Raw genomic sequence first — 9615 nt, forward strand, 5'->3', positions numbered from 1 at the left:
CTAACCACCACCATCAATCTTCCTCTTCTTGTATGTGAGCTGCTGCCACAGCATGGTCACTGATAGGCAAGTGGTGTAGGTCTGCACCTGAGAAGTGAACCTGGGCCACCAAAGTGGAACGCACCAAACTTAACCACTAAGTAAATAGGGCTGGCCCTAAACAATTTTTTTTTTACACCATTGCAATTGGTCCTCCTGCCTCTAGTCTCATCTACCTCCAAACCATTTTTACACAATGTTCTTCCACCTACTTATTCGGACTGAACAAAAATGCCAGGCATTATTCTCAGTTCACAGCAGTGAACAAAACACACTCACTTCCTGCCTCAGAAAAATTGAAAGGCATCCCAATGCCAGATTCCCAGGCCCCAGGCACAGAGACTTTGAATTAGGCCTGGAATAGAGGCCAGGGAATCTGCATTTCTACAACCACCTCAGGTGATTCTGATGCAGGTGATGTGTAGCTCAAACTGCGAGAAACGCAGGCCTAAAGTATAAACTCAAAACTACTGAGCCCAGCATGGAGGGCTCTCCCATGATCTGGCCCAGCCTGCCCTGACTTACTTCTCACAACGTCCTACCTTCACATGCTCTATATGAACTGAACTGCTTTCTGAATCTGCCTAGTTCAATTTTCACTACCTGGAAATGCCCTTCACCCCATGCATTTCTTATTCAGAATCTATTCAGACTTCAAATGCCAACTCACCGTCCAACTCCACTTTGCCTCCAGCTAGAAATAAAACTTGGAATGCCTACAGCATCATATCTATAATTCTTATGACATATGCACTTTCTCACTTATGTTAGATATTCTTCCCTACTACAGGGAAGCTCCTGAGAACTGCATCCAAATCCCGGTTCCCTCTGCATGCCCAGGGTGCCTGGCAACTCCTGGCCCACAATACCCACTCAAATTAGCATTAGGGAATCAAACGGAGGCACCGACTGCTGACCAAGAACCCTGTCCCTACGTTGTTATCCCCCTTCCTCTCTACCCGACTCCTCTTCTTACCTTCTCCCTTTGGTAATGTTATTTTAAACTTAACAGTGATTATCTCTGGGGATGATGGGATATTCTACAGAGCATTCTACATGGCATTCCATATTTGAATTTTTACAGGGACAACATAAGTTTTGTAAACAGGAAAAAAAAAGACAGAAAAATTCCTTTAAACTTCTACACGACTGAGAAAGTGTGGCAGTGGGAGTTGGTGGGGAAATGCTGTTCTTTTACTCTCAAGTCTCTTCTTGCTTCTCAAGCTGATTACAGGAAATGGAACCTCCTTAAAGGAACCTGTCTTTCTCAGCTGCCTGAGGAGGCAATCAAATCTTGCCCTGTCTGCTAAGCCCCATATACATACCAACACAGCATCCTGAAAACCACCACCAGTGTTATTTTAGGTCTTTTATGCTACATTCACATGCTATCATGACAAAGATAAAGATAGCACACTCTGTCCTTAGTGAGGCAACATCCCCAGTGCACAGTACACAGCTCCAACTGTCTTCCAACTAAATGTTGCATAAAGTGTGCACCTAAGAAAGGTTTATAAGAAAACAGGGTTCTCATAGTGTATGTAACCCCTCCATACACTGTAATATTAATATTACTTTCTAATGAATTGTGAGTACATTATGTGAATATCTAAAAAATAGAAATGAGAAGATTACTACATACCTGTGGATTTTCCAAACGTTTTAAATACTCTTCAAATGACCCTTCTATAAACTGGGGGAAAAAAGAGTTTATTAGGAATACATCAAAACACCAGTTAACCTCTTCACTGTGAATTACTGAGCTCTCATACAAACCCTGGATACATTAATAATAGTAAAAAATATGTGTATAATCTAATAATGACAATATATACAAATCATTAAGTAAAGATCAGAAAAACACAAGAGTTTAGAGAAGGAAACACTGTCCGGAAAGGCTTCCTGGACAGCATCTGGATGGGTACAGGGACAATGTGGCATGAGGAGGCAGCGAGAGCACTGTGTTGGGAAGACAGGCTCGACAGGACCAGCAGGAACGTGGCAACTTGGTGGGGAGAGCAAAGTGACAGCAATTCGAACTCAGCTGGACAGCTGTTTACGGAGGACCTTGAGTCCAGGTAGGACTTTCAACTGAGGGAAAAGGCAATCCAAGGTCACTGTAAGTGACATTAAGAACAGAACATGATAAAAACAGCACTTTAAGATTAACTTGGTAACAACCAATGCATAGAGGAGAATTAAACAAAGACAGATACACCAGCTGAGAAATATTAGTTTACTAATACAGATATGAATATTCATTGTCTCTTAGATCAGTTATACTAAAGAGATGAGAACCAATAATGCTAAAGATATTTTGAAGAAGAATCAACAGATTTTTCTAATATAGCTTGCTTCTTTGTTACTTTAACATAAAAATAAAATTGAGTTTACTGAATCTACGTGATAACGTTTTTTGCTGTTCTCATAGTGATTGCACTAATTTACTTGACAAAGTTCTAAAAGACATTCATCTGAAATACCAAATTCAATTTTATTTAAATTACAGTCCCAGTTAATTTAGCAAAGTGATAACTTAAAAACATTAAAGTACACTCCCCAATCTATAAAAATATTTTAATTGCCCAAGGTTTTTAAGATTGAGATTAATTCCTTTATCGATTGTATACTGTCAAATTTCCAAAAAGTACCTTACATTTCAACATATATAACACTTACTTCTAGTAAAATAACCATACAGTTTAAATATCCCACCAATCAGAGGCTACTGTTCTGTATTAGGTGATTATTTATAGACTTAAGAAAAAACAAAACCACCCAGAGAACCATTTAAAGTTGGAAGAGAACCATTTAAAGTTGGAAGAGACCCATGTAGTGTTCTGACACAGCAGGCATCCAAACTGAGATCTCCTTTCTAATCAGAAAGTACCATCCAGGCCCTGACTAACATGGTCCTAACAAGGCACAGCCCATCTTCCCAGGACAGCCTCTTCCAATTCTAGCCAATAGAAACTGTTAGAGGTACTTATTATAAGGAAAGTGAAACTTCCCCACTGAACTGTCCACCTTTGATCATCCCTTCTAAGATGGTCAGGGCTCAACATACGCAAAGCACTTCAAACAGCACCCGGCACACAGCTGGCACTCAAGCAATGTGAGCAACTTCCATTACTGTCAACAGGATTTTACCCTCTGGGGCCAATAATAATGATTAATTCACTTGAAATTTCTTCAAATACCTAAAGACCTCTCCACTTCCTCCTCTCTTCACCACCACACCCTAATACTCTCTTATCTAGCCTCCACATTACCACTTTCTTTTTAATTAGACAAGTTTTCGAATCTCCTGCAGGTCACTCTCCTTCCTGGAATATATTACTGTCCATCTTATAACACGGCACCAAGAAAAATGTCACCATAATAGTATTTCGCTTGGACATAGGAACATTAACCCAAGAGCACATCCAAACTAAGAACTATTTACCTATTAAGGCTTAAAATTGAGTCATTTGCAAAGTATCAATGTTCTTTTGGCAGTCAACAGGGAAAACACTACTGAAAGTTGTCAGATGACATAATTCTAATTCATACAACCAATAACTGGTAAATCCTATAAGGCTTTCAAAGTAAAATGAAAATAGGTCACTGTGGCATCTTATTTCACAGCCTACTGCATACTACTAAGAAAATTACAGTGAGCTGTTATACAACATTCTGTTAACTATTAATCATTATTTACATAATTAGCATTCTGATAATGTGATTCATATCATCACAATGATGAACCCTGAAAATTAAAAATCTACAAATTCCTTCTGATAAAATTAAAGGCTGAGTATTAACTATGCTCAGCATATTTCTTATACCCCAAGTCTGAAATTTTTTAAATTCATAGCAGGTTACCAACCACAGAAAACTCTATTAACCACAACACTTAATTCCATGTCAGACAAGGCTCACTCTTAATACGCAAGGATCCTGCACAAGTCATCTTCTCATTCCCCACAGCTCAGCGTCTTTTCCATCATAGAAGCTTTCTAAATGTCAGAATAAATGAATTCAACAAAATGGCCTAAAAATATCACAATTGGATTTAAATTCAATAAAGCAATTCCTTCTTATAAAAAAGGTTATTTTTCATAACCTGCACGAAGATCCAGCCTGTGAAATCCCACCAGACCACTTCTAAAGGCTGAAATGTAAATGCAAGTCAGGACACCATTTCATGTTTAAAATTACAAATTACCGCTTCAAATTTCTCTCTGTTCTCTCGGAGATAGTGAATACAGGCCATTCTGACTTCAACATGGCGAGACTGAGAGTGCAAGACCTGAAAAGGAAAAGCAACACACTCTTAATAAGCATTGTGTTAAGAGGATTTAAGTTACGACTGAGTGCCTTCTTTCACGCCCAAAATAACCTCACAACCAATAGACATCAGGTTCCCTCCGGTTCCCGTTCTATACTTTCTAGATCTTTCTTCATTCCCACCTCTTCCTCTAAGCACACAGATGATATCACATATATAAACAGTAGTACTTATTAAGCCCAATGTCATTCTATAAAGAGCTTGCTACCATTTCTCCTTTAGGTCAATGGACTCACTCCTTTGTAAACTTAAGACACTCCTCTCCTGGCCAGCCCTCCACTATAACTTTGCTCTTCACAAACCTGGGCTAACAGAATCTCTGCTACGCAGTGCTCAGCTTCAGCCTATGCTTGTTGGAAAAGCGAACAAATAGGCAACTTCAGCTGGAATCCTTGTTGAGGCTTTAAGCCTGAAAAAGATAGATTTATCTTTCCCAAAAATTTCTACGTGAGGCAAGTAATTGAAAATTAAAGTCCACCAAGGTTTCACAAAAATTAAGCCGCACATTCTTAAAATCCTTAGCTGTCAGGCCTACAGGACTCTTGAAAGAACATCCCAGTGTGCAGGACACAGGATGCAAACGTGCTGCTGTGGGCTGTCATCCCAATAGCCTTGAAACTTGCTCTTATGCCCAAAATCTAAAAGTCCACGTGAAATAAGCCACACTACAAAGATGATGCAAATCTCACTTCGTAGCCTCTGTGTTCTTCTGTTAAACAACTAGTTCAACAGAAGGAATAACTAATTGGCATTTTGTCTCTTACTAAAATTCTAAAGCTTTGATTTGAAACAAACTAATATTATCAAATGCTTAGGAACCCTTTGGCCAGCACACAATATTTTAACCACCATGCTTAAAGGAGGAGACATATTATTTCCTATTACTAGCTGTTTCAAACGAAGGTGTTCCTGGTACCCTAAAGGGTTATGGTGGGGAAAAAATATCTGACACATTTAAAATAACTACATGTCAAACTACTATCAGGGCCTCCTGAGAATTTATATTAATATAAATAGCTTTAAGAGTTACAGCTCCAATTGAATGATTCTCCCTTATGCTCAGGGTGAGCAGAGAATCCAGCTGCACACTTTACAGGTCTCTCTGAACAGCCAAGGCTCATTTATACCCACAGAACCAGAAGTACAACTGTCTAGACAGCTAGTATGTCCCTTTACATTGAGATGCACTGAAGATGCACCAGCTGAGGTCAGCAACTGGGACACTGCCCTCTTGGGAACTCTTAAACAGCATCCTTACATATTCTAAGCTTCCAGCACTGGACTGTCCATAGGTAAAAATTACCACCACATAATTTTTTTTTGCCAATTCAGCAAAGGACATTTAGCTACACTTCTTTCACAGAAGCTGTTAGACACTACTATGAATCAAGGTATTATTAGTTTGAGTAAACCACAGTGTCATCTGATACAGCAGCAGTTAGCAAAGTGAAGCTAGTCTTAAAGCCATTTACCTAGCAACAGCTGGGAGACATAACTGAATAAAGCTTATTTTCCATCAAAAACAATGGCAGGGATATCTCTTGTTTTTTCCTCTTTTAACAAAGATTTTATAGCACATGAAATCTGAACCTGTTCGAAGCAGCAATTTCCATAAACTGTAGGGTGCTGGTATTTACAAAGCCAAGCACTGCAAGAGAAGTAGGTTAAATGACAACTGTTTAAAAAGTATAATACAGTGCAAGCTCAAGGATATTCGGGGAAGAATTCAAATGGTATGACAAATATCTCTGCAAATTATTATGGACACGAAAATAAGCTAGAAACAGGAGGCTTTCCAATCCTGACTTGGGACAAGACAGTGACAAACACTGGGAAAGGTTGAGCCACTGCTGTAGCAAGTCTGCTAAGAGCGCCCTATTTTTAGCTCCATGGCCCCAGAGCTGATTGAGGTCAGGCCTCCTGCAGGCCCAAGTCGAGAAGTGTAAAAAGGGAAGGACCTACCTAAATCAGGTAATTTGGAGGGAAAAGCTGGTCCTAATTCAAGTCTCTCCCTCCCCGCTCCGCCCCCAACACTGCCCTTTAGATTACTTACTCTGACTCCTTCTTAGAAATGATCAATTATTTTGATATTTTTGGAGAAATCTGGCAAAAAAGTAAATCCTCTGCAGATTTTTAAAGGGCAGCCTGAAGTTGGTGTTACTTCCCTTCCCCATGCACACACTTTCCCTTTGGCCATGAAGCCACACCTTTAGTCCATGCCTAGTAAAGAACTGAGCTTCCCCCAAAATTCATGGTATGAAGCTTTCTAAGCTCAGTAGGCTAAAAACCAGTGTCACATAATTGGAGAGGATATTCCCTCAGGCCTAAATTAAATCCCGTTACAAGACACAACCAACTGCAGGATCTGAATGTTAGCAATGAGTTAACGCAACTAGCTCTTGCCCCTTTCCCCTTAAAAATAGAGATCCCACCACAGTAATAGAGAGGCTTCTGTAATAATCAAGCTTACCAATTAACCATGGCACCTAAGACTGAAATCAGATACCCGTTCCGCTTCAACATAAACTAGGCTCTGGATAATCCAACTCCAAATAAGCATCATACTTCCCTTATTTCTATTTGTTTCTACCTCCTTCCTCACCGAACTCTTGCTAGAGTTAACAGTACGCATAAATAGGAACTGAATTCACTTCCACCTCTTCCCTCTGCTTCTGGAGCTGCTCTGGAGTCCAGGGAGCCTGAGGCAGAGGAAGCAGGACAGATGGAGATCCGGAAAATTCAGAAACGGGACAGAATGTTTACCTACTACTAATAGTAAAGACTGGGGTGGGTGGGTGTGAATATATCCCACAGCAACACAATAACATCCAAAATTTCTGCTATAAAAGAAACCTAATAAACTGAAAAAAGACAGAGCTTAACATGGGGAGCTTTACGAAAGCTGTTTGAATGACAATGCCTGCAACATAATACAAAGGTTTGTATCAGCTGAATCAATTTCTTGTTTAAAAAAAAGATTTTATGCTACTGATGTGAAAACGAGGGCCTTTGGGAAATGGGTAACCTTCCAACGTTGAAAAAAATGAGAATAGACTGGTCTGAAGATGTTAAGTAAAACATTTACTCACAAATAGAAATTTTGAAAGCTATTTAGCATTCAAAAAAGTCGAGAAAAACAGAAACATAAAAACTCCACGGGAGGGGAGGGGAGGGAAGGGGTGGAGAGGGAAGGAGTGGATCTTAAGCCAAAGGAAAGCAAACTGTGAAAGGTATGAAAATACACACCAAGGCAGTAATGTGAAACTTTTAACCAACTATTTCACCAGCTATTTTTCAATATAGGATGGGTTTTGGTGACTGCATACCTACCAACCAGATTGTTAAAACATGGAATAAGCTCTTTTACCAACAAAACCAGAAACACCTTCCTAAACAACTGTGTTAGAAAGCGATTTTGACCATTCACAGGGAAAAATTCAGTCAAGAAGGGCCCAGAGAACCCCCAGTTATATCCTTCCCACTATCGACACCAAAATAGAGTTTCTTAAAAAATAAATTATTTTTAGCATAACCTACACTGTCTTGCAAAGCATAATTAAGTATGGAATGTACTCAAATACAATTCTTTAAAACATTCTGTATTTTTAAAAGGCTGGCTTTCCCAAACGGCACATTTTTCCCCACTTGACTCAACTGGACATCGGCGGGCTTAACCCCACATTCCCAAGTCCAGGAACAGGAAAAATAATGCTCCACGAGGACAGGCTGGCGCACCACCTCCTCCAGTAAACACTGGTGGACTGGTATGAACGCTGGGCTGACAAAACGAAGAGAAGGTGAATGCGGAACAGAATGGAAAAAGATCATTTCGCCAAGTCCCCGGCCACCCATCAACTGCACCCGCTCTCAGCAGGCCTCCCGGGTTACCCTCGACTCACTACCTCTCCCCGAGGAGGGGCGACACCCGGTTAATGGACGGGCTCGTAAGTTTCGATTTACTGCTCCCAGACCCAGGGCAGCGTCCCGTTCCGGCGTTACAATGGGCCGCTGTGACGCCAGCGGGGCCACGCGCGGCCCGGACGTGGGCGGCCGGACGGCGGCCCGCCAGCCGCTCTCCCACCCAGCCCCGCCCGCCCCTCGCCCCTCGCCCCGTTACCTGCTCCGCCACGGCCCGGAACAGACACGACCCGTCCTTGGCGACCAGTTTCCGATACAAGCCCAGCTTCCGCAGATAGGCATCCATGGGCGTCGCGTCCTCGCGGGGCCCCGCGCCGCCCTGCTCCCCGCCGTCGGAGGCGCCGACGGCCGCCTCCATGTTGCCGCTCCTGCTGCAGGCCAGGCGCGGCGCGGGCTAGCCCCACATGGCCGCGCCGCCGGCTCCTCGACGCCCCGGCCTAGGGCGGGCGGCGGCTCGGGTTCGGGCTCGGGGTCGGCGGGCGGCGGCAGGCGGCGGCGGCAGCGGCCCGAGGCGGCGGTCGGCGCTCTCCGCGCGCATAGGGGAGCCCTGCCTAATGCATGGCCGTGCGCACGCGGCCGCCTCCCGGGGGACCACGCGCCCAGGGCAACGGGGGCGAAATCAAAGAAACCCGGCGCGTGAGCAGTCACTTCCCCGTGGCCTCGCCGCCCGGCTCAGGAACTGGGCCGGGGGTCGCCGCCCCCACAAGTTTCCTCGTCCCGACGAGGGGGGAGGCGAGGAAACCTCCGCCGCGCGCGCGGGGCCGACTCAGGTGAGCGCGGCCTGCGTCCCCCGCGCGCTCCCCAGCTCGGGAGCCGAGGAAGCCCAAAGAGAAAGCCGCGGCCTTTCGTTTCCCCACCTCGCAGGAGGGCGCCGGAGGGGCGGGGTGCGGGGGGCGCCGGCGGAGGGCAGCACCCTCGCAGCCCAGAATTTGTTTTCGCTTTCGGCCCGACAGCAGAGAGGACGGCGGGAGGTGTAGTTTGGGCAGCGGCAGGAAGTCGGCCTGCGGCGGGCGGGGACACGCGGGCCAGCCTACCGGGGGAGGTGCCCGGGAGGCACGCGGACTACAAGTCCCTACAGCGCGGGCGGCGTGTCGCCGCCGCCGCCCGGAGCCGGCTTCGCGCTTCCCGGGCACCGCGTCCGCCAGCAGGCCGAGGGTCTCCGCCAGCCGCGAGCCGCCACGCGCAGACCTTCGCGCGCCGCCGCGCCCGCCTGCCGGCCCGGCCACCCACTGCGCCGCGGGGCCGCGGGGCGTGCGCGCGCGCTGCGTGGGTGGAGTTGCCAGGGACACAGCGGCGGCGAGGTCGGCCCTTTGTGTATTCCCAAACAG

At 44.9% G+C, this 9615-nt stretch overlaps 1 protein-coding gene across 4 annotated transcripts in view; it reads right to left on the reverse strand.

The window, feature by feature from the left end:
* The window catches only part of OTUD4 (OTU deubiquitinase 4), a 46513-nt gene extending 37859 nt beyond the window's left edge, over positions 1-8654 (reverse strand). For 2 of the 4 annotated variants that reach the window (XM_046656943.1, XM_046656941.1), the window contains exons 1-3: positions 8487-8654; positions 4247-4330; positions 1682-1732 (exon numbers count right to left, since the gene is read on the reverse strand). In XM_046656943.1, the coding sequence (XP_046512899.1) occupies positions 1682-1732; positions 4247-4330; positions 8487-8645 (294 nt within the window). In that variant the 5' untranslated portion in view covers positions 8646-8654. Of the gene's footprint in view, positions 1-1681; positions 1733-4246; positions 4331-5841; positions 5953-8271; positions 8432-8486 lie in introns of those variants that run through there. The other 2 variants (XM_046656945.1, XM_046656944.1) reach the window with 2 other exon arrangements.
* Positions 8655-9615: the final 961 nt, after the last annotated feature.

Source organism: Equus quagga, chromosome 3 (assembly GCF_021613505.1).
Source record: "Equus quagga isolate Etosha38 chromosome 3, UCLA_HA_Equagga_1.0, whole genome shotgun sequence".
Classification (NCBI taxonomy): Eukaryota; Metazoa; Chordata; class Mammalia; order Perissodactyla; family Equidae; genus Equus; species Equus quagga.